Source organism: Bombus vancouverensis, chromosome 13 (genome assembly GCF_051014615.1).
Source record: "Bombus vancouverensis nearcticus chromosome 13, iyBomVanc1_principal, whole genome shotgun sequence".
NCBI classification, from domain to species: domain Eukaryota; kingdom Metazoa; phylum Arthropoda; class Insecta; order Hymenoptera; family Apidae; genus Bombus; species Bombus vancouverensis.
In genome coordinates, this window is record NC_134923.1 from 8,725,048 (window position 1) to 8,750,114 (window position 25,067).

Sequence of the window (25,067 nt, forward strand, 5' to 3'; positions counted from 1 at the left end):
CCTTCGCTTCCTTCCTACCATTTGAATAAAGCGGAAGACAGACAAAGAAACCCAATTCTCTTTAAGCCTGAGGAAGTCTCGTTTCTACCAAAAATCTGCCAGAATATAACCTCTGCCAGTATGCATCCACCGGGGATTCCCGCTGATCCGCCGAAATTCAGGCAGCGCCGCCCCAAATGAAACGAAACGAAGCGGGCTAACGAACATACGGCGGTTCCAGGAGGAGCGTCAGAGCGTCACAGGAGGGGTGTGGACACGCGGCACGCGTCAACCAAGGGCGGCACAAAAGGCTGGGAAATGGAGAGCGAATTGCTCATTATCGAGTGGTCAGGGCGCGTCGAGGGGGCGCTCGAGATTTTACCGTTGCTGCTGGAGGAATAAAGAGAGCCTCCGCTGGCGTTCTTCCTCTTACAAGCGGCAAGAGGGGCTGGAGAAGCCGTGGATTCGTCAAGGGAAGGAATGAATCGCGCGAAAATTGTCTCCATCGCTCCCTTTCTCGCGTATGGTCGCTTCCTCCATGGGGATTTTCTTGAAGGGTACCTTTAAGCGACGACTTCCACTTTGTTCATCCTACGGGATCAATCGAGCCACCCCCTCGAGCAAGTCTCACTCCCCTATGTCGTTTCGATACCGTAAATACGAGGGTGGCAAGGCTACGGAAGTGATTCGTACGAATTTAGGAAAGAAGCCGCACGAATGATGCGTCCTGCAGTACATAGTATAATCATTGTTATATTTGGAAACCACGGTGTTGGATAGATTATTATTATTATTGCTCTATCATTTTTTTGTTGAGGTTGAAATTGATTGATTGAAGAAGAAGTGGATGAATTTGTAATAGAAAAGTATATTGAAATAATTAAAAGTATAGTTATAAGTTTATGCTGATTCAGATGCTTACTCTCTTAGTGTTACTGGACAATGGAAAGATAGGGAGCAGGTTCATATATTTATAGCAAAAGGACATTGCCAAAAGAGTTAGGCTTATAGCTTTGGCTACAGGCTACAGAGAACATAAATAGAAATCTCTTTATTAGTTCCTTTGTTCCTAGGTCTTGCAACCCAAAACATAATGTATACTCAAGGGTATATGCACCTTTCCTTATTTAGAATATTTCTGCGTAATAGCAGTCTCCAGGTCACGGATATACATAAATAAAGATGTAGAGTTTTTCTTGAAATAGTTCAACATTTTTTAATATACCACGACATTTATTCTATCTGGTAGAATCACAAATTTTATTTATTTAACATACATTGTTTTGCGCGTAATAGATGGAACGAATGTCTATCTAGTCACAGAAGTATCACTTTACACGTAATTAAAAATTCATTCGAATTTCTTTGATTTAATTTTAACGCAGCTGTTTATCGAAAACAGGGAGAGGGGATACGAGGGAATAATAATTTGGAGTTCCTCAAATTTATTCGACGAGTAGCGTCGCCATTGAACGCGCGGGAATAGCGTAATCATAGAGAAGATTTTAAAGGAATGCCGTACTTCAATTTCCAAGCAGGCTTTTAGCGCGCTTCCGGATTGACTCCTTCCCCGGAAGTGCTTTCCTTTTACGCCACGAACAAGTTCCAAATGGCCGTGCTTCAAGTGAACTGCTTTCGAACACACGTATCTTTTCACGTACGAGTATCGAGTATACTTCTACCCAGAGAGTGTTGCTATCGCGATAGTATATCCCGTTCAGTGTACCCTCACTGAGGAAGAAAGTAATTTGTCATCGTCTAGCTAATTTTGCCAGTGGGAAAAACGCATTTATCAACTTTGTATACTTAATAACGAACTTGATGCTCGAAAACGAAACGAATTTACCTACGAACGAATTTAGGTTGTGTTTCACGCTTTGAAATATATGTACGTGAATTTAGGTTACGCTATTTGTCATCCTATCTACATCAAAGCTGCGTTTGATTGTGATTATCATTCTGGTAATGTCAAACACAGTGTCTATTGCGTTTGCGGAGGATAACGATGAGCTATGTAGAAGCTAAACTGATCGTTTTCTTTGAAGTTAGCCATTTTGTTTCCTGGAAATAAAATAATGCGAAATATAAAAGATAATCTTATTAGGCGGATGACATAAAATAATATATTATTAGTATATATCAGTATACATTGATAGAAACAAATGTAAACTTTATAGAGTCTGATTCTTATTTAAAACAAATGTTACAATTTGTTGCAATTTTTTTATGTAATCTGAAATATAGGAATTGGAAATTTAAAAGAAAAAATCATTTGACACCAACGATAGTACAGTCATGAAATAAAATTTGAAAAAATTCATACATACACTCGTATGACTCTCAAGTTACATAATCTTACTGGAAATCAACCAGCAAATAAAAAATATTTGGAAAGTGAAATTGATTAATCTGATTCGTAATTAAATCGAATAACTCTGATACAAATTATTAAAGAGAACAGAGAAGATTTGATTTGTCATCTTCATATGAATATTTTCGTCCATTCTGAATGTTTTCACGTTTCACAATTAATGAGACCGTTCTGTCACTAGAAATCTAGTCACGAGCTAGTGTTTCAACGCGAGAATGGCTCTCGTATTTCGTGCAAGGCCGTGGATAAAATCGGCGCAACTGTCGGACTTCCATCGTGGTCGTCAATACGCGTTACGTATGCTGCACGATTAAATATTTGAGAGACGTTTAAAAATTGACCGATAGAGATCGATCACTGTGACGAACGCTTCGATTCCGTGGCTAGAGGACTATTTAAATGGCTGAAACCGCGATTTTGAAACTCCATCATCTATACAGAATTCCAAAACGTCTTTCGAAATATACGAGATATTTAGATTGATCTTTTATCTTTCACGAATGAAGTCAGAGAAATCCTTTTTTAACTTTGACATTTCGAAAAGTACTTTATCTTTGTTTCCATCGAACATTTTATCTTCTAGTATTTGCAAAATAGTAATAAGTTGAGAAATAGCAAGTTACATGTAATTTATTGAAAGATAACGAGAATAATTTATTCGTTATCGATTGATCCATTCTAACGTTTACGAAAAGAAGTCGCTATTTTCACGTTCCGGCAATGAGTTTCGCTTAATCTCTTATGGGTTGCTATTAATAAGATGCGATAACCTTCGCCACTTTAAATACAATGAACCCGTTATGACCCCATTAAAAGGTCTTCCTAACCTCTTTTTATATCTTTTTTCTTCTCATTGGTCTCGCCTAAGAAACGATTTTTGGTCAATAGCCATCCCTCTTTAAGATCGACGCTAATATTAAATTCCACTTGTCGTTTGTGTAATTCATCGATCTCATAGAAAGTCTAACACGAGATAAACTTGATGAAATTGTAGTGATTAACCTGATATAAAATATACGAACATCTGAAAATCATTGTATAGCTACAAAAGCTATGATCAATTTTTACCTGCTAAAATTCGATTATTATTAATAGATTTTATGACAACTTAAAATCATTCCCTGTCGTACAAGATTTTATTGATTGACAGTACGATTGGAAGTCAATGTCTTGTTATGGTTCCTCGTCACAAATCCCTATAAAATATTCCCGCGATGTCGATCGTTTGGAAGTGAACGACCTATTTCGAACGCCTAATAAAACCACACGTCTCGATGTCTATCGCCTCATATTTTTCCTCCCAATTTTATCCTACGCACGCAGTTACCGAACACCTCTATCAAGGAAATCATAGAACCATAAATCACTACTTTACCGTTAATAATCGTAAACACGCATTCCTCGCGTTATGATCTGAGAAATTTAATAAAACTTTATTCATTTTTGAATCGATAAATTCAACAAATTCTGTTACGTATCCCCAGTAAGAAAAGTTTCACTTAAATCTGATCTAAACCTAACTCGAGTCACGACGGGCTATAAATTATTCTTAACAACTAGAATCTCATATTCCGCGTGTTAACAGAAAGAAGTTATCTCGTTAAAATTCGTTCGCTTCTAAATTTGCAAATCCAACAAATTCTCTGGAAGATTTTCAATAAGACTAGTTCTACGCTCCATCGTCATGTACCAATAACATGCATTCTACATTGTCCAATTGAACGAAACGTCAACGCTGATATAGGGCAGGAAAAAACGACTGGAAAAATCGCGTACACTGACGGAAATGAGAAACGAGGGAATAAGGAAGGGATTACGGATACAGAGGTGGTTTATTCGTTGTCGGTGACAAGCTGGAATTTACGATATCTCGTTGCTGTGCTCGTGACAGAGTTGAGATCCTGAGGGTAACGCAGGCCAGCCAATTGCAACGGCACGTGCGCCTGACGCGAATTATGGATCGCTGGTGTGTATGGATCGTTAGGACTCGCCTCTGATCTTGACGGAACAAGAGTACCGATAGAATCGACGCGATACGGTGGCTTTGACATTGTGTAGACATTCGAACGACAGTTAAATCCCTTCAGCGTGCAAAATTCATCGAAGAAATTGTGGTTTCTGGATAATCAGGACCAATTGAGACGCCAGCATGGAGAGCTACCTAATGAACCTAACCTCAAAGTTAACTGATGATAAAGTAACTTCTATTTTTGTAAACTTGAAACACATGTTGCCTTATGATATGCCAATCTATCTTCATCAATTACAAGACGATCTTTCAATGTTATGCACACTGACAGCAAAACTAAATACATCTAATAACACTATACAGGGTGTATCATAACATGGGGGACCCACGTCAGAAGCGGACAGGAGGCATAGAAGTAATGAAAAAGTTCATAAGAACATGTATCCTTGTTTCAAAGTTATAGCCACTTTTGCGTTTCAATAATCTGCAACTGCTTACTCTTCATAGAAGGTGCGCGAAATGTTATTGGTCCGTGTGTGCAATCCAGTAGTCGTCGTGTCAAAGAATCTCGCAATTTTTCAAAAATTTCAAGTGTATGTCGAATAACACAGACCGTGGGTGGCCATTCCGACCACCTTTTACGAAGGTAACCAGTTCCGGATTATTGAAACATAAAAATGGCTATAACTTTGAAACAAGGACACAGGTTGCTATGAATCTCTTTCATTGTTTCTGTACCTCCTGTCTACTGCTGAAGCGATTATGATACATCCTGTATATCAACGTATGCGATGTTAGAAGATTTGACCAACTGAACGAAAAACTTCAGCGTTAATTGATCGAATATGTTAAGATGCACGGTATTAACTCAATCGCAATTCAGTTATCAAGATCACGGTCTTATTTACTCGGTTTTCTTTTGAAAAAATCCGACATCCAATGATCGAATTGCGCATCTCTCGATATCGTATTAATTCCAATACAAACTCCATCAATATTCATTGGAAGTGCAAATTGCTCTAATCCTTCAATTCAGACGGTTGAAAACATTTATCAGGAGAAGGAGTTTCATTTATAGAAGGTTAGAAATGTTCTTTCTGTACGATAAATCATCTACGTGTTTATATCGGTGCTACTAAATGCCAAAAGATAATGCATTTGCTCCAGATGTGAATCCATTCTAGAAATATGTAGATCAAAGGTTGCAGGGATTCACAAACTGACAGATTGTACCACGAATAGTAGCAGAATGGGAAAGGGGCGTGCGTTCTCTCGTGTCGGAATGGTTTCATTTTGGGAAATAGGGAGGAAAGAATCGCGACACGGCCGGTGTTCTGTGTCCTCTCGTCAAACGACGCTGTTCGACGCTGGCGCGGTCGCGCACGCTCCTCGAAAATAGTAGTCGGCTCGTAAAGTCTTTTGTTGCGCCTGTGAAACACGCATTCTCATCGTCGTCTCTGTCGCGTCTCGTCGCCTTTCTTTTCTGTCTGACGGCCAGCGTCTCTGCCATTGGCGCCACGGTGACTTTGACCTTTCAACCCCTTCGAGGAACTCGCGACTCTAACCCCTTTATCGAGAGAATTTTATTCGTCGTTTTGATTTTGGCCATTTTATTCGTAGCACAGTGATTTTCAAAATTATGCCATGTCAGGGGAATATCGATTAGATTCGTAGAGTCAGTACGATACGATGGTAGCAGTTTATAGGTTAGGGTGCTCCTAATTCCAGTTGACACATATTTGTACGATATACATATCAGCTTACGTAATAAAAATAAGAAAATAGAAAAAGAAGTATTGTAAGGAATTCACGTGATGACGATGAATCTCTTAGAATAGCCAAACTTATTAACTTTCCTAAATTTCTCAGTTTTATCAACTGAATGCACGATTAATGTTTAACATTGACAAAATAAAAAAGTCGCTCGCATAAAATTATCTATCGTAAGAAAGTCTCACGGACAATAGTCGATCGCAAAATAATATTTATAATATCGTTTCTTGTTTCCACTTTTGAGGTTATATAGTTGATCAATATGGCTTCCGAACGGAATATCAAAATTTATGGCTCGCGTGAAATTTAATAATGTAGAAATAGGTGTTAAATAAAGATCATTTTTTATTCTAGATAGTAAAAGATCATGAAAACAAACAAATTGTAGTTTTATTTTGTTAATCTATAAATAGTGGAATAGTGGGAAATAAATGTAGATTTGATTCTTGTAGGAGATAAGAATGTAAACTGTTACTATGCGATCTTAATGGGGGTTTCGAGGCAAGTTCTTTCCTGTATGGGTATTCCATCGATCGTACAGACAAAAATACACCGCTGATTTACGTAACGACGTGTCATAAATTTTTCACACACAAAGTTTTCGTGTTACTCTTTAACGTAAACGTGGCACGCGACCGCAGAGTGGATTGCACGATAAAAATTCGACTCTGACACACGATGTTTCTCGAGCAGCCTTGCCATGAATTCAAGACCAGTTTGAACATTTTTCCAACAATGTTTATGTATTCTGCCGTATTATTAACCACAAATTGCCACCGTTGGGTTACAGGCCGCTGCAATAATTTTGGCATGAATTTGCCGAATTTTAAAACACGTAGTTTAACTTTTTATTCTGTTCTACGCGATAGCTATGATTCGTGGTAGTAACGATATTTGAACAAATTTAATTAAGGCTCCAATTAATATCATCATAGTAGGTAAAGTAAAATTATACTAATGTGAAAGAAGAAACGTACCATTTTTAACTCTTTCGTAACGAAATTTTCTAAATTACAAGTCATTAATCTCGTTTGAATAGAACTTAATCGGATAATAATTATTTCACTTACTATATATTCTACCAAGTATTATGCTATGTATATCATTGTTATGTCTCGTTTATTTGCATCTCTACATGTTTTTGTTTTCAAATATTCCATAATCGCGTAAAGATCGACAGTCTATTACTAAACCTTGTTTAAACTTTCGCAATTATCCACGAACCAACGATATCAGTTGAGAGTTAAAGTTAAACAAGCGAACTGAAGCACGCGAGAAATCCACGAATACTTCGGGAAATCTAGTTTTTCATTACCTTAGTCAACAGTTCAGTCAAACATATTTACTAACACGCCATTTGTATGTAACAATTTGTATCGTTTATTCAAGCAAAATAGTTCGGTTGGAAGTAACCATAGAAAATGTTGAGGTTAGGTCGTGCAATGGCTCGAAATGCCATGAAGCCCAACACCAAAGGAACGACAAAGGCTGAATTCCCGCGCGACTGGCCGATCGAGCAACACCTCCATTAAGAATAGCACATGGTGGATTTAAATATACGTGGGGCCTTCGTCGTGGCGCAGCACCTGACTGAAACTCGCGAACACACGTTCGACCACGGGGTAAAATAGCCTAATCTCTTTAGGCAAACGTGTACACAGGTGGCGATTATCGTCAAATATTGACACGTCAAGTTAAATACCGCTCGTCCGAAGGCTGCAACAGACCTGTATAACATGTACCTGTTCCCATACCTCTCTTATCTTTCGTTCTAATCTCTAACCTCTGTCTTAAAAATCTGGCATCGAGATCCTTATCGTAGTCTGGTGTGGCTTTCCTTAGATAACGAGCCTCGAAGGTTGATAACGTCTTCTAGGTAAAAGCAAGAAGGTCCTTTTCTTTATTATTTGACTGTTTGACTCTTCGTCTTTCAGGCTATTGACCACCGGGCTACCACCTTGTTTGAGGAAACTGGAATTAGGTGTAGGCGTGGGAATTCTTTCTAGGATTTATTTTAGAGATTCCGTTGAATATTATCGAAAAGTAGAGAGCGGAGAATATTATATCTTTTAATTTTCAAAATGTAATTGAAATTATTGAGTAATTAATTTGGTTTGGGAAGGAAGATGGAATAAAGAGAGAGGGTTGTACTGAAAAGTTTAATGTTCGGTCTTCGATTATGCAACGACGTCTTTTGTTTAAGCGTCTTTCCGTTCGACAATTGGTGAAACGGCGTCGACAAGGCCACTACCAACTGGCACAACCCTGTTTAATCGCCTTTGCAGCCTGAAAAAGGCCGCCTTAACGTTAATACTTTCCTCAATCACGGCGCTTTTGTGCGGCGCGGCGCGATCGATCGCCGCCATCGCGGAAACATGATTTCCTTTGTGTTAATTTCACGCGAGCTTGCCAAAACTTCCGAAATTAACGCCGGTAATAGTCTTTAGCTGAGAGTATTCCAGTTCTAACTCGCTTAACATGGTAAAATATCCATTGACAAAATGTACTTACATACATCAAGTAAGTTGAATAAGATTCAAATTTTATAAAAATATATCAACATCAAAATACCCTGCCGAGCAAATTTTCTTTATTTTTCTGTTACTTTTCTTCCATTATGAAGGGAAAACCATTCATGGGGAAAACCATAATGTGGGCACGAAAGTCGTGTGGCGCCGCGACGCCAGTAATATTCCAAGACTATCGACCACGACAAGTTAACCACAACGACCTTGACCCTGGTCACCAATGATCGAACTTCGCCAGTTCTCACGAGGAGGCCGATTTTTGTCAGCATTATGGTATTCTATGGTTAAATTCCATCGACGTTCAAGAATATCTTATATCCACCCTCCTCACGTTGCGCTCTGTTACGAGAAATTTCAATGATCTCGCGTAATCCTACGCGTAAAATCACGCCACGTTAAAAAAGAAAAACAACGCGTGGTCTCGAAATCCGATCCTGGCCGCCGCGCGAAATGAAAATGTGGCGCGTGCTGCTAGCAACCGGGGACTCCCCATATTTCGATGCTTGATCAGTGTCGCGTTTGCCACGAGAACGATCGCGCTTTGGTTATGTCGATCTCGTTTGCTTTGATAATTTGTGCTTCCTCGTGCTGGTTATTCTTATTATCAATCGGTTTAACGCTTGGGGGCGCGCAGGGCATTCTTTGGACGGTTAAAGGTGAGTACTTGAAGAATTATTATCGCTGGTTTCGTGTGATTTAAAATGGATATATCGCGAATTTTGACGCATTTATAGGAAATTTATAAAAATGAATTTATCGAATTGGCAGAGGGAATGTTTGTTGTATAGAATTGAAAACTGTGGAACTACTACTGGAACTAATTAATTAGATAACTAATATGCTGGAAATAATAGAAAATAGTTAGGAGCTTGGAATGGACGAATATATAATATTAATAAAATAATTGATATAATAAAAAATTATTCTGTTTAAAACACGACTAAATGATCGAAATAATCAAACAACGAACGCCTATGCGTTTGCTCGATGCATTGAATGGCTCGTCATTGTAACTGAGTACTACTGTACACGCCATAGTTGTGAATAATTGAAAACTATTGAATGAATTGCCATCGTGAATAGGAGTAAACTCGAATCGAACGAATTTCCTCGTAACACGAGCCATTTAACAATTTATCGCCTCAAATAATCGTGCAAACTTTTAACAAATCGTTGTTGCTTCTAGTTGCTAAGTAAGTTTTACTCGTACGTTAGGTCTCGTACAATTTTCATGCAATTATCACGTCTGAGAACGATAATTGACTTCTTCAAATTTGCGTGTCGAATATACGGATCGATGCACCTGTACAATTGAACGAGTTACGTTTCATCGGTTCTTCCAAGAAATTTCGTGTTCGAACAAATTGTGCTTTCAATTGTTATTCCTATCGACTGCATGAAACGATAATAGAAAATCGCATAATATGTATATTGCGCATCTAGTAGTAGTAGTGTAATAAACTATCAAAGACACGGTCAAACATTCAAGAGCTCGATTAAACCTTCGGAAAATTTCATGTCAGTTAAAAGTGTATTTCAGACTTAAAAATTGAAGACGTATCCAATACAGCATTTTCTTATCGATTTTATTAACATTTACAGAATTTTAAATTTTACCGAATTTCATATGGAAAGTACCAGCACTTTGTACCGAAGAATCATCGTAATCGTTGCAATAATCGTCTTATACACACTTCTCGTTGAAAAAAAATCTGATCCTCCTCTTCTTCAAACTATACTCCTTTTTCAACACCCAAAGACACCGAAGGACATCAAAATCCCTAAAAACGCCCGTTCACTTTTCCCCTGTTCGGTCTTCTAATTTTCTTATTTCACCAAAAATCCATAGTTCCCCGATTCTCCGTCGATACACTGGCGCTAATGACGATAATCACCGACGTCTGGCAATCGCGTGATCGAGGGTATGAGCCGTAGGTTCTAGGAAACCGTGAGCTTGCCAACGACGAGTTTCAGGAGCGTCCAAGCCGCGTGACGCTCGTATCTAGCAAAATTCATCGACGTTTCCGGGGGCTGCGACCCCCATAGAGTCGGGAACCGCTTTCGACCCGTGGCTGATGGATCGATGAAACAGGTCGTGAAACAGTATCGTCGCCGGACACGATGCTTGACCGCCGTGCGATATCGATTCGACGACGCCAGTCCCTGGCATTCGTCGACGCGTTTCGTTTCCTTATGACCGGTCTACTGTGAATGAAAAATGCGGCGCGCGTTGCACGCAGCCAGCTTAAAATAGAATACCACCCCGTGAGATTGATGATTCGAGCCTGCCATTAGCCTCTATGGGGATTAGACTTTTCATACATGGTATCGATAATATGGGAATCGCGTGTATTGCGTTTGATATGAAGGTGATGTTGGCTGGGAGTTTGGAGAATTTTTTTATTGTCCTTTAGTGTGTCTTTAAAATGTTGCAAATCCTGCCAAAGGACTCTTATTCGTTTCCAAAGAGTCGTCTAAGTTATACTTTAAATTCGATAAAGATACACTCTCTATATTAATTAATATGATATTGAAAATAGTTTAAAAATCACTTAAAAATTTCTACAAATCTCAAGAAATATACTTAACTGCTCACTTAACGTTTTACTTATAAATGAGATATCCTTGTTTATAAGCTATATTATACTCACCATTTTCTATTCTATTGCAAGAAAATATAAAATAGAACGCAGCGTATATACATATATATATATACCTGTATAAGTGGGCCTTCAGTCCCATGTAACCAGTTAGTGCCGCTATTCGATAATTTTATTTACGACCTTGCTATATCGTAACCCGTATACCAGCTATCATCGTTGCGCTACCACTTCATTTATCTAAACTATGGAATTTTAATTAACGAACCTCTGTTCCAATCTACTTACCTGAATGTGAACTAACAGGCTGTGGAATTAATTATAAGTACATACTAGCGCTGAGAATCAGTAGGTAGTAACGATGTATTAGACAGCAGAGAATTACTGTTTGCCTTTCGACAGATTCAAATAAATGGAATTCTATCTTCTTGGACACAGTACCAATGTAATTAAAACGAGCAATAATGAAAATCGGACAGTTTCGATGTCTTTTCTTAATTGTGTTTCGTTGATCGCGAATGGTACTTCTACAGGTAATTCAATATTGAATTCGGTGTTAATTATTTCTAGTTGTATATTTGTCAACAGCGAATAATCAATATCCAAATTTATACGGTAATCTCGTGATTGGAAACGAAGCTTTAATTTGGATACTAAAATCTCGTTTACACGATGGCTGCGGTATTGGACACTGCAATCGCGATTAAAACGAAACGGATTAATTCGCGGCGTGTACCAGTTGGAAAATTCGGTAACGTTATTAACGATCAAGCGTACGGATTGTATCGTAAAGGGAACGTTATGAATGATAAATGTGGGCGTTACGCGCGCGAGAACGTGGTAAGGTCATTATCCTCGCGTGTGGAACATGTTCATTAAAAGGCATTCGCGCGGTTCATTCGGCTCACGTGTTGCAGTATTGTTACAAGTCCTAATAATATATATTCTCGAATAATAACATTAATAACGAAGATGATGATGAAGTAATTTGATAAGCTAACACACGACTGTAACATTAAGCGAGACACTTCAGTTTCGATATATCGTTAATTAATCTAGGGGCATTTCGCACTAAATAATTTAAAGATTACATTACGGACCTTTATGTCAAAATTTATTTTACATAATTCTAACTAAACTTTATCAGAAGCTACCTTAACCTTAGATTTGACGAAAGATGATTTTAAGATGATTTTAAAAAAAGGAAGAAACCTATTGTATCTAAATTGAAGCTCACAATTGGATGCATCGTTAATTTGACCGGGGACATTTTACATTCACTTCTCGACGTCCAAGCGACCTGAATAAAAGAATTCACAACAATATTCATCAAAGACAAAGATAAAATTCCATCTAACTACTTGACGCGCGCCAAAGTCCTACAAAACAGAAGTATCACTTGGCCAAAATAATATACGACCCTCGTACCACTTCATCAGCACCTATTCAATCTGAACTACTACCGTTACTCGTTCTAGCAACACTCCTTAACAAAATAAAGAAAAAAGAAAGAACGTCCTTAACCAAGCAATCCTTAACCAAGCAATCTGTAACCGCGAGAGGATCCTCCAACTCTCTTAACTGACGCCTACAAAAAGTCGCGTGATTTTGACACGGCCGTTAACATCCGCAGCGACATCTACTTAGACAGACGACATCGGTGACGCGGACCGTTAAACGATCTTTCTTCCAATGTCCAAAAAAAAACCTTTAGTAAAAAGACAGATACCTATAGTACCGAGAGAGTAGCGGCCGAACGGAACGACACACGATCCACGGATGCCCATTCAGACTCATCAGTGCACACTGAACTTGACACCAGCACCACCAATCATTCCCTAGGCTCCGAGTCGATCTTCACACGGAAGTCTCGTGTAAGGTGCACAGTCGTAAATATCGAAGGAATCCGTGTGGCCAGGCTCGTTAATCATCATCACCGGCATCGAGACATTCATACTTGCATCTGGCCTGTGTATTTGACCGTGTGGGAGTCGGTTTACGAGCTGTGCACATCCTCGTGCTCCACCCTGCTCTTTCGTCCCGTCTCTGTTGCTCGAAGAGAACGATAATGCCGCGTACGGTTCGATAGCGGGCGTCGCGACGCCCGGCAGTCTGCCACCGTCGTTCCATTCCATCCAGTTTCGTTCGGCGTCGGGCTATCGCGCGCGCGCGCGCGCACACACACACACACATACACACGTATATGTATATAGGCGTATAAGGGCGTACAGACACGTACACAGGCGCACGATAGCGCGTGTTTTCGGACGCAAGAAAGCTTCGTCGCTCTTAGATGAGCATTGGCGTCACCCCACAGAAATTCGCTCGGTTCGTTAACCCTTTGCGACGAATCGATGGGGCTTGCACCACTTTTCTGTTTGCCACGACTTTATGCGCCCTGCCAGTAGGTTGTAGGGGAATTCGCGAGCTTTGGAAGTTTTCGCGTCGGGATTGTTACGAGCGATAGTTGGCAAGAACGTTCTCCTCATTTATTTCTCGCCGTGGTATTTGAGAAATGCAGTGGGAGACAGGTTATGAAAATTAATTGCATTCGTAGGATATATTTAGGTTTTTTTTTTGGTGATTAAGTCGGTTTTCGAATGATTAAGTTGGGTCGAAGAATCTTGGAAAGGTGGTATCCCTCTGGTGACGAATTTTGAAAACTAATGTGTAGATTACCTTCTAGGTCGTTCGTAGTTTAAGGACTTGTAGAAAATTAGCTTTTTGTTGCCGATTTCGAGAAAGTAATTTGTTTTAATTATTGACAGTAAAAATGCGCATGAATTTTGATGTTTAGAAACGAAATTACTAAGCAAAATCATTAGAGAAGGAATACGAAACATTCTAACCCTAAAATAGAAAATGATTGACTGCTACGATCTTCAGTCAGCACGCTTCCAAATCTCTAACCCAAAATGAAAAAAGCAACAGTGGAAAGACTTTCAGTTTTGAAGTTAAGGATTTCTGTAGGATTAATGACGGATTCACGCAAGTCAAAGGGACTTTTAGTCTGGAAACGCAAAGTAAAGCGTGACAAAGAGAGATACGCCAATGGATCAAAGACGCAGGAGGCATGCGTTTGGCGAATCGGGCCGCTTTTAGACACGAATGCTGCCGTACCAGCAGCGCCATTAATTTAGCAGACGATTTGCCCCGATTAATGTCTGCGGCAGTGTGTCTCGCGCGCAAAATCCTCCGATTGTGTTTCCTACGCGGATGAAAGGGAAATGCTGATTTTCCACGGTGTCTCTTTTCACCGTCCCTCTCGTTACGCAATTAAAAAAGTGTTCCTCCACTGAGCAAACCGATTCACGGACCGTTTTAGAAGCATTCGTCGGGTGTTGTTTACGTTTTGTTGGTCCCGTTCCTCGCAACTCTTCAATGGTCCCGTTGATTCGTCACTGAGCCTTCCCAGTCAATTAGCGAACGAGCCTTTAGAATTCGAGTTGGAATTTTTAAGTAGCTCGTTTTCTTCGTCTCTTTGTATGCTTTTTCCCTTCCTCTTTCGTGCTCTTTTACTTTTTATCGGATTTTCGTTATCGAAGAGATTGATTGAAAGTATTTGACGCTTTTTGAGGTTGCAATTCAAAGGAGAGTTCATCCTTCTGTTTCACGGTGGAATTATCGGAAAACGAAAGACAGATCTTCGTATATTGTAAATGTTAATAATTGTTTTTTATATCAAGTTCCTCTCTAAACCTAAGTCTGTTATTACAGCAGATAAATAAATAAATAGAAAAAGCAAGAAAGGGAGAAAATAACAGAAAAATTAGTCTTTATGTTGGGCCACACGTAATTTTGTTTCAATTACAGTTGACTTAGAAGTTATGTAATTGTAGTCGTAGCCTCTATTTCGTAAATATAGATGTTAACATACAGGAATCGAATTGGACTCTAAGATGAAAGGTAATTTAATGCGAACTTCCCAGATTTGTTTACGATCGAACGATACAAATCTGAAACTGGAGAACTTGTGAAACTCCATAGAACTTCCGAGGAAGTATAATGTGAGAACAAAAGATTGTAAGCAACAAAAAAGTGGCAATCATAGCACGGCACTCTAAACGATTATATTCTTAGTTTCATCAAGTTAGTTGGATAGATTGTCGTCGTTGATAGGTTAGCATCGCAACCGCCTGTGCTATAACCCATGTGGCGCCAACTTTCCGGTCGTACATTGAGCATCTATAAAATAGTCGCTGTGTTGCTCGACTTCGAGTAAGAACTTTCTTTTATCAAAATTGCCGTACCCTGTCTGAAATATTCTTTTATGCGAAATAGTCCCCTTATTATATTTATTCGCCACTCTCCTATCTATACTTTCTTCAAATTATTTTTCTACTTTTATTTTATTTCTGTCCTACTTACTTGTATCCTAATACTTCTTACTCCTAAATTATCTCTTTGAATTTGACGTGGCATGTCTATTAAATTATTTAATCTCTCAGTCGCAAATCACTATTTTCCTCAACTTTCTATACTGTCTCTACTAAATTACTATTCTCCTAACCTTCCATTCTACTTATACTTGTTATACCACTCTTCAACTCTAAATTACTATTTTTCGCAACATTCTATGACCATCTTTACCGAACTACCATTCTCCCAACTCTACTTTACCTCTACCCTATCTTCTTTCAACGTACAATTTACCTAGCCTTAAATCAAACCTACGTTACCCTGTATTTCCTGCATGTGAAACACAAAGCAGCCGGAAAGACTTTTCCGATTTCTCTCGAGCAACATCCCATCAAAGTCAGAACACGACGAATCGACAGCCGAATGCAAGATTTCAATAACTCCGCCTCTTAAATGCTCCATTTCCCGGTTGCTTTGTAAAACTACAGAGAACAGTTCGATATTCCCTCGCCATTTCGTCTGGAGAAACGAGCCACGTTTCCGCGGACTTCTCCACTCGAACAGCAATAAAGTTCAATGGTGTATTTCCACTCACTGTCCTCTGAATAATGTTGAGAGCCGTTCGTCGAGCATCCATTCTCGAGGCGAGAGAATACTAAAGAGACGTGGAAAGAGAAAAGGAGACAGACGAGAACCGATCGAACGGAAGAAGCTGAAAGATAAGGAAAGGATAGGGAAAAGAGGCGGCGAGGTAACCTCTCGAAGTAGCGTGCTGGTATCGATCGACTCTTCACGGTCGACGCTCGTTATCGGTGTTTCTACGCTTTTTCTCGTTCCCTTCGTCTCCCCATCCTCGATCTCCTCTCGCCAAACTCATCTCCTCCTCGTTCTCGTTCTACCACTCGTAAACAGCGGATCGTTTCGCTCGAACTTTATATGAAAAATCCATTTCGCTGAACTATGACAGAATCCTCTGTGGAAAAGGCTTTCACAAGTTGATTCTTTTCCTCTCTCTCTCTCTCTCTCTCTCTCTTTCTCTTTTGGTTGACGTTTTTGGTAGACCTGTCAATATCTTTTTCCCTCGATCATGGGGAATGGCTAATAAAAGTGTCCTTTTTCCATGACTGACCGCCAGAGGGCAGGAGGAGCGGCTCGTTTGGGGAATTGAAAGTTCTGGCAGGTGGCTGACGGGTGGTTATTTTCTTTTTCTCCCTGATGGTTTCCTCGTTTGACGAGCCACATGAAAGGTTGTTGCACGGCGCGTGTGGTGGTACTGTACTGGGTGTTTCAATCGCGTCGTTTAGACCTGCGGTTTTCGATGTGAATGGAGCATCGGTTTCGTTTGGGGGATTGCTTTTTTTTTTTTTTTTTGAAGCTTTATAAGAGGATTTTAAAGCTTCGTGTTGCTGGGATAGGATTTTTTGGGGGCTCTACAAACGATGAACGTTGCTTTCTTTGCAAACGGTTTTGAGGGTTCTTGAAGTTATCGGTATTTCTTTTAGAAGATATCGAACACTCTTCTTCTTGGAATTGGTTCTCTCTAAGAACAACTTTTGAAAGGATATCTTTCCTTTGTAGAGGATTCCTCTGCAGAAACACTTTCCTAGTATTCTCGAAATTATCAATATTCCGTTTTATAGATTTTCAAAATTAATCGCTATTATATTTTATGACAGATTATTCAAAATTTCTGATGTTATATCTAATATTTCTTTTCGCGATTACTTGTTAATGATTCCCTTTAGGGATTGATATCTTAAACATTCCACAATTATCTTCCTTTCTCACAATCACCGCTCGCTTTATAAACCCCTTTTGCAAACAATCCTGAACATACGATGCCTATCAAAAATCCCCCACCCCTAACTTCCAAAGGCCTATTCATCAGTGGCTTTATAAACGATTATATACAAACGATCAATTCGTTCTGTATGTACAGCGAACAGCGATGAATTCCTTCATAAATCAATTCCATGTTATGACTGGCCTTTGTGGAGTGTTGGAAAACGTTTAACGATCGGTTTGTTTTACAGTGTCTGGCACGACAAACAAGAAAGAGGAAGAGACGGCGGTGGCCACTGTTGGTGTCACAGAGGAGGCCACCGATGTCCTGGGTACGAGATCCAGGACACGAAGCGAATCTGGCGGTGGCATAGACCTCTTGGAAGCGTTACAGCTGCACAATACAACGCGGCAGGGTGTTACACAGGTGCCAGGACTGGTTAGGTTAAAGCCAGCCTATTATCTTCAGGGTGAGTGTCGTTTACAAATTGTTTTGTCATTCCTGACAGTTTCTTGGATAGAATCGTTTCTATGGTTTCAAAGATTGTTCGTCAACATGTTTTGTATTGACTATGATCTTTATATATCATTCACTGTAAACTGTAATCTTTGAACGAAATTGTTTGAAGAAAACAATTTATTAATTATTTGAAATTAAAATATTCTTTTACGTAAATTGCAATGCGAATGTGTATAGTCGACGTCTTGATGTCGTGCAACATTGTATACTTTAGTATAAGAGACATATGACGAGCCAGAGACGTTATTTAATGCCATCGGGTTAACAGTCTATTCCGTTTACGTCAAGAGATCAATTTGAGAATCACAGTTTAAAGGTCTAGCGGAAAATCTCTAGGAGAAAGATGATTTTTAAGGTTAAATGACACTTTTAACACGTCGTTGTACTGAGAATCGCATGACGTATCAGATAAATCTTTTATTGTCCAAAGGTTAAATATGTTCGAACCTCAAGTATCATTTTCATATTTATCTTAATTTTCTCCAATATACTATACTATACAAACAACATACATTACTCCATTAGAGAAATAAAAAAGACCATCGACTATTTTTAACTTAATTTTACTTCGAACCTTCAATAATCTAATTTCGTGCAAAATATTCCACTTGTCTCAACGTTTCTCATATATAAACAACATGCGTGCATTCATTAGACGAAGAAAAAACGCTTGTCCATTTTTTAAAAACTATTTTTATTTCCTCCGAAGACTTAAACTTAAGCGGAGAATTTGACGACTTGTGTCAATATTTGGAACGTGGCAGCTCGAAATATGGATGAAACGAGCATAAATCATATCGCGCAATTTACACTGGCGCACGGTATTGCGTGCAGATTGTACGGGACGCAGTAAATTTCGCGAGTGGTGCAGGGACCGAAACGGGTATCTGTAGAAGGTTCTCTTAACCCGAATATAGCCCTGTTTGCATATCGGAGAGTCGTTTTGTCCGCGTGCTATCTTCCTATAGAATTTTGCGACCGGTAATCATCGTCAGTCATAAAGTTGATTATTACTTCTTGCGTATCGCGTGTTACCTCGCCCTCCTTTTTTGTATTCGCCAGTGGAAACATATGTAGGCGCTTTGCGATTTTATGTATATATCATTGAAGGTTAGAACTATATTTGTGGAGGGTCAGAGTTACCAATATGTTACTGTGAGGTATAATAAAGTTACAGTTCTCTTATTGTTATTTTGTGATCGAAGATGAACGATCGACGATTAGAGGTCACAAAAATGTAAGATCGTATTCTTTTAATGTCAAGAAGTTATCGAGGTTCAAGCACATAAGCTACATTTTTGACTAAACTTTGATCAAAATTAAAATATGTTTCGTTAATAACAGAAATTAATTTTAGCGCCTAGATAATATAAATTACGTTTTTTTTTGGATCACTGTGTACATGGAGACTTGAATGGAATGAAACAGCGATTATACAGGAAATTTCGTTAAATTTAATCGTGTGTTCATGAAGGGGCTATTTTCAGTAAAAGTGTGTAAAAAAAGAAAGAATGTCAGAATCTAGAATTAAAACGATTTGCAAACAAGTCAGAACAGAGTAAAGGGTGTAGCCGTATGATCTTTGAGGTTATGTAATGAGTTAATATCGAAGATAAAAATGCTACATTCGAAATAACACGGTATTTAATCGAATCAAATTTAGTTAAGGAAAGCCCATGAATTTTCTATTCTATTCAAGTTTTATCTCGTCAATGAAATTCTTTCATGTATGAAATTTTTCCAATTATTCTCGAAAAAGCGTTTTAATTTCTCGGAACGGAACGAATTCGTGCGATACAGTGATCAACTGGAAAAACAATTGGCCCTGATCAGTTGAACCGTGATGGTTACATAACGACTGATTAATCGATATTGTGAAAGGTCAGTTTCATAGCCGCGTCGTCTCCATTGGCAGACCTCCAGAGGGAATTCCCTCGTGGTCTGCGAGTATCGATTGTCCTTTCAAGTTTCGAGCGAATTGACCCGGCATTTTCGCGGCATTTCCGGCTTTTAACTCTATGAACGTGCAACGGCAATTCTCTTCTTTCCATCATGCGATAATCCTTTTTAAGGTTATGTAACAGTTTTTAATCAGTTAATGTATATGTTTGGTCCGCAGGCTCACGATATTAGATAATATAATCTATCTATCGTATTTTTAATATAACATATCTTACGCTATCGATATTCTAATATTTTACATATCGATACGACATTTGATCCCATGATTCCCCTCATTTAAAACTAACATATTTGAATTCTATGAGCCAAAAGGAAAGAGGAAAGAAAATGAGTCAATTTAAAGTCCCCTAAAACGAAGTTTAGTTCTACGTTCCACATGAAATCGAGAATATGCTGACACCCTGTATAGCGAATAAATACCCGACCTCCCCTTGCCCCGAACATCCGACATCAGAGAAACGTGCACACAGCCGTGGCTAAAAGCGTGGGCGACGGTGCAACGTCCGCGAAAAGCGAGCATAGAATGGGGGGTGGTTGGCCCAAGGGCGACAGCAGGGGTTTCCCCGAAAGAAATTTCAATTACCGGCCCGGTCTGCACCCTCAGTCGATGGTTTCGCGGAAGTAACTGAACGTTCTTTGCGGTTTGCAACGTCGAACCAAAGGGAACCCTCTTTTTCTCTTGCTTTCCTTTCGTCACTGCAACCCCTTGCACAACCCTATTTTCGCTCGTTTCTCTGTCTTCGCGTGCGAGCGTTTTTACGAGTCGAAATCGTCGATGTTATTCGACTGAGACGTTCCTTGCCTTAATATGAGTTCTTGGCAGACGATCATGATTGTTTTTAAAGTTTGCTTGCATTGGGATCCAGAAAATGGTTTATAGAATTGCGAGTGGTTGTAACGGAGAATCTTAAAGAATGACGAATCATTTGATTATTCTGCTTGAGTCAGGAGTGTTTGGTTATAGTGGTTGTTCTTGGCACAGCTGAATCTGAGGTACAGTTATCACAGTTGATATATGGGACGAATGAATCATTTTAGTGTTTTGGTTAAACCAATATGCAATCAATGAACTACTTTATTATCTAATTTGAATCGGAATAGATAATTTGTAGTACATATTTCTGATGTTGAGGTACGACATGAAGAGATTTTATAGTTATTTAGTTTGAGTCAGAGAAATTAGGATTGAATAACGCAATTATGAATGAGGTATGAAGCAACTATTTCGTTTGGCTTGATTTAGAAAAATGAGGCTATGATACTCAATTTAGCAATACAGTTATGATTGACATACAGGATAAATGACCTTTCTGTTAGTAATCAATTTTATGGTATAGTTAAGGTTAGGTACTATATGTCCCATTGCTTTGCTATTGACTATTGACTTCAGTTATACATTTCTGTTTCAAATACAAGGTGAATTAGTCATTTTACTATTTACTTTAGGTCATAAGTATTTGTTCGTAATAATTAATTCTCCTGTACAGTTAAGGTTAGGTTCTTTGTGAAGATTTTAAATAACATCATATGGTAAAATCGATACTTCATCGACGTTTTATTATTTTTCCATTACACACGTGTTTGTTCACTTAGTTCTTATTTTTCTTGTCACATGTTAACCCTCGATAAATATCCTTTTGGACAGTGGATTGAGGAAGAGGAAGCATCCCCAAAATTCAGTTCATTCAGTTCGTATTGGGAGACCATTGTAATCACTGAACAAAGGATTCGAACGATATACACTGACACGTGTCAGAGTTTTCTCTGAACACGGAAAACAAGATTTCATGATCCCCCTTTTGTAGTTCGATGGGGAACCAGAACCACTCTGGTCCTAAAATTGCTTGACCCCATGTCTATCCCATCTGAGGGGAATACCCGATCTAATCTATACGCTGTTTATTTGCGAAACGAATAACTTTCTCGCCGACTATCCTCGCAGATGCTAAATTATTGCTGGCTACTGGTTTAGGATCCCCCTTTGATCACTCTTCCGTGTTATCGATTTCGAATATGGGAATCTGGCCGAATTAGATTTGTATCGGTGAATTGTATTTGCATCTTAATGTGAAACATCTCGCAAATTCTTCACGAATTTTGTATTTATAGACGATGTTTGGTCTTGAGCAAATTTAAGCGAAGTAGCATTTAACTAGAGGTTAGAATTTCTATAGGTTTGGGTTGTCTAATTGAAACAACCACGCTGTTCCAATCACAAACATTTTGAAAACCAGTGAGGTGAAACATTGCATAAACACTCGTATAAACATTGCAGCTTTCATTTTTCACGTTCAACATAGATGAATCACCTGCCATGCACATCCAGAGTACAATAGTGTAAATTCGCCTTAATCTACCTTCATCTTCTACATCGTCCGTTCAGTGTCACCGACCAGAAGTCATCGATACGTGTGCCAGTTGGTGCAAAACGATTACGTACGGCTTAAAAGGGTCTGTTACGTGCACTTACCCGTTAACAAACCATGGACTTGGATAATTGAACGTGGTATAGCGTTCGATGGCCCTCGGGTGTACATTATAGGCCCTTGGTGTCTGGTTACTTTTTATTAAGGCTCGCGCGCCGCGTCTGAAACTCGAGGCCCATGCGAGAAGCCTGGCGCATGCGCGCTGCATTCATGCGTGGCGACACACCGATCCTTAGGGCAGACGCGCAATCGCCGCGGGCCCCGTCCGATTACACAGTTCGCTGGCGAGGCCCACGCGAACAATTAATTCTGCCAGTGAGCTTAATCGAACAACGAAGGATCAGCTTTGCACAGGAACCACGCTTTATCCCGCTTCCAGCGAAACTTTATCGCTCGTGCCTTGTTCCAGCTAATGAGCCATCGTACCGTGCAAAAGGTGTCGTCTTACAGCCGGTGTAGATGGCGTGACTAGGGTATAACTCTAGTGGAATTAATGGGCGAATATGTACACGCAATATGACCTTTTTCTCTTCTATTTATATCATGATTAGAAACTTATGAGAAGTATTATAGAATTTGAAGTTTAATGTAAGGTTAGAATTTAATCAAAGCTTCTTAAATGTTTTAAATATGTAGAATAGTAAAATTAAATTTGCAAGTAAAAAACCGACTTTCTATTGGTTTTCGATCGTTACAATTTTTTATACATTTTGATAAATCTCGGATTATATAGGATTAAATAAGATAATTGATATATTATCGCGTATATTATCTAATTTCTATGGGAGGGATCGTACAGAGATCTTTGAGATAGAGATATTAAAGTTTGTTGGAATTTTCCTGGACGTAACGGATGAAGCAATTGTGATCCCCAACAATCGAATTCTCATGTCCACGAGATTACGTAACTATGCGAGCAGGAACCGTGAATGAGACTAATCGATGCGACCCACCAAAAATTTCGGTTGACCTACATACGAGGTCTGTGAATCCTTCCCTTGTCGAGCCGAACAATGTTCCCGAACTTCTACCAGTCCTATTCTATGATGGATCGCATCTAGCAGACTTTACAAGTAGTTTTATCTATTGTGGCCAACTTGCGAAACTCTACTTAGGTGGTAGCACTGGCAAACTTGGCCAAATCCTTACTATGATCAACATCAATCATTCCGGTTTCCTTTGTTTCTTATTCCTTTATTTTACCACTATATTTACCACTATATATTTATTAAATTACAAGCTTTTTGTCTTTGAGTGTGCACATCACTCGCGCTGCAATATATTATATTGTATGCTGATAACCCACTACTAGAGACAAAAGAAAAATTGACACTTAAATGATACGAAGAGACAACATTACTTAATGAATCAGAAGTTGTATTTTATTTCCTGTAGCAAAATACAGAAATTATAATTATGAAAATGTCTACTACAAAAGTTACTAGCACTTGCTTTAAGCTTTTCTTTATCTACCATATTTACTTCTAGAATTTAATTCTATTTGAATTACAAATTTTCTTACAAGCCTATATTCGTGCATAATCGTTTTCTTGAAATGAAATTACATCGTCGGAGTTATTAGTAGCGATATCACAGAATGGCAGAGTGGGTCGCAGGAATGATTGAGTTTTACTACTTCAGGCGAGGAGAGGGAGCTCCGACTGAACGAGGCGAGTTTCAAACAAGCGGCCACGCTACTCCGGCAGGTTCCGGAATTCACTATAGCCGCCGCTCTGCGACAAGAGGAGGCCAATTCCGGGACGATCGTCGCCTTTTCACATGGGAACAATAGGTAGGGATCACGCGTAATTTCGTTCCTCTCATTTCATTCGCGATTCAAAGCGACCCCGTCGTGGTGGCGTTCATGCGATGCACAAACAGAGTATGGCGTAAAATCCCTTTATTTCGCTTATTGACGCTTTTATTTCGCTTCTTTTCACTTTTTCTGTTTTCTCTTTATGGAAAAATTAAATGTTATGAATTCAAATGATGGTCCGAATTTACATCGACGATCAATATTTTTTGCTTTTTGCGAATCAGGTTAGATACAGATAAATCATTTAGAAGAAATTTATTTATTTTCATATTTTTCAGTTTTCGTTGCTTCGATGTATAGAATCGACCTTATAAATAACCCCTATATATTTTGGGGCATTCTATACGTATTCCTTCTATCTTTTTTTATTATTTTACATTTCTTCTAATCTTCTCTTTCGTTTATTTTTGGAATGAACAGCTCTAATTTGAAATAAAGTCAGTTACTCTTCATCAGGATTAAAAATATCTTAGTTTATTAAAAAACTAACTTCATTTTTAATAACATAACTTGCCTGACTTTTAATAGAATCTTTTAATAAACTGGAAGTGAGTCTTCTGAATACCATTTCATCCTGCCTACTATATTTTTACTTTCTTAAAATAACGAAATAAAATGAGCGAAGGATATTAGTCAGAAGTGGCTAAACCTTCCATTTTGTCCCAGTCGATTGAAGACGTAGTTACGATCGGAAAACGAGTTAGCGGGGTGTAATAGAATCGACCAACTGAAAAAGGTAGAAAGACACATTCTTAAGGAAATTACTGTGTCAATTGTTGAGTCGGGAACGAAGGAGAGCACTTAACCTCAAAGTAGTTGCACCCTCTGTTGGAACGCGAGTAGCGCAGTCTAGTCGTTTTGACCTGGCTGACACAAATTGGATGTATGCACCTACGTGTCTGCGTATTTAGACAGTAATTAACACGCTTCGTCAAGCAGAAACCACTGTCAGAGTTTAAGCGGAATTAATTGTTGATTTGAT

The 25,067-nt window shown here is 38.9% G+C and overlaps 1 protein-coding gene across 4 annotated transcripts in view; it reads left to right on the top strand.

Moving 5' to 3' along the window:
- Positions 1-25,067, top strand: part of LOC117161098 (protein kinase C-binding protein NELL1) — an 88,719-nt gene that overhangs the window by 43,199 nt on the left and 20,453 nt on the right. For all 4 annotated transcript variants that reach the window (XM_033342329.2, XM_033342340.2, XM_033342351.2 and 1 more), the window contains exons 2-3: positions 17,613-17,831; positions 23,911-24,061. In XM_033342329.2, coding sequence (XP_033198220.1) covers positions 17,613-17,831; positions 23,911-24,061 — 370 coding nt within the window. The remainder of the gene's footprint in view (positions 1-17,612; positions 17,832-23,910; positions 24,062-25,067) is intronic.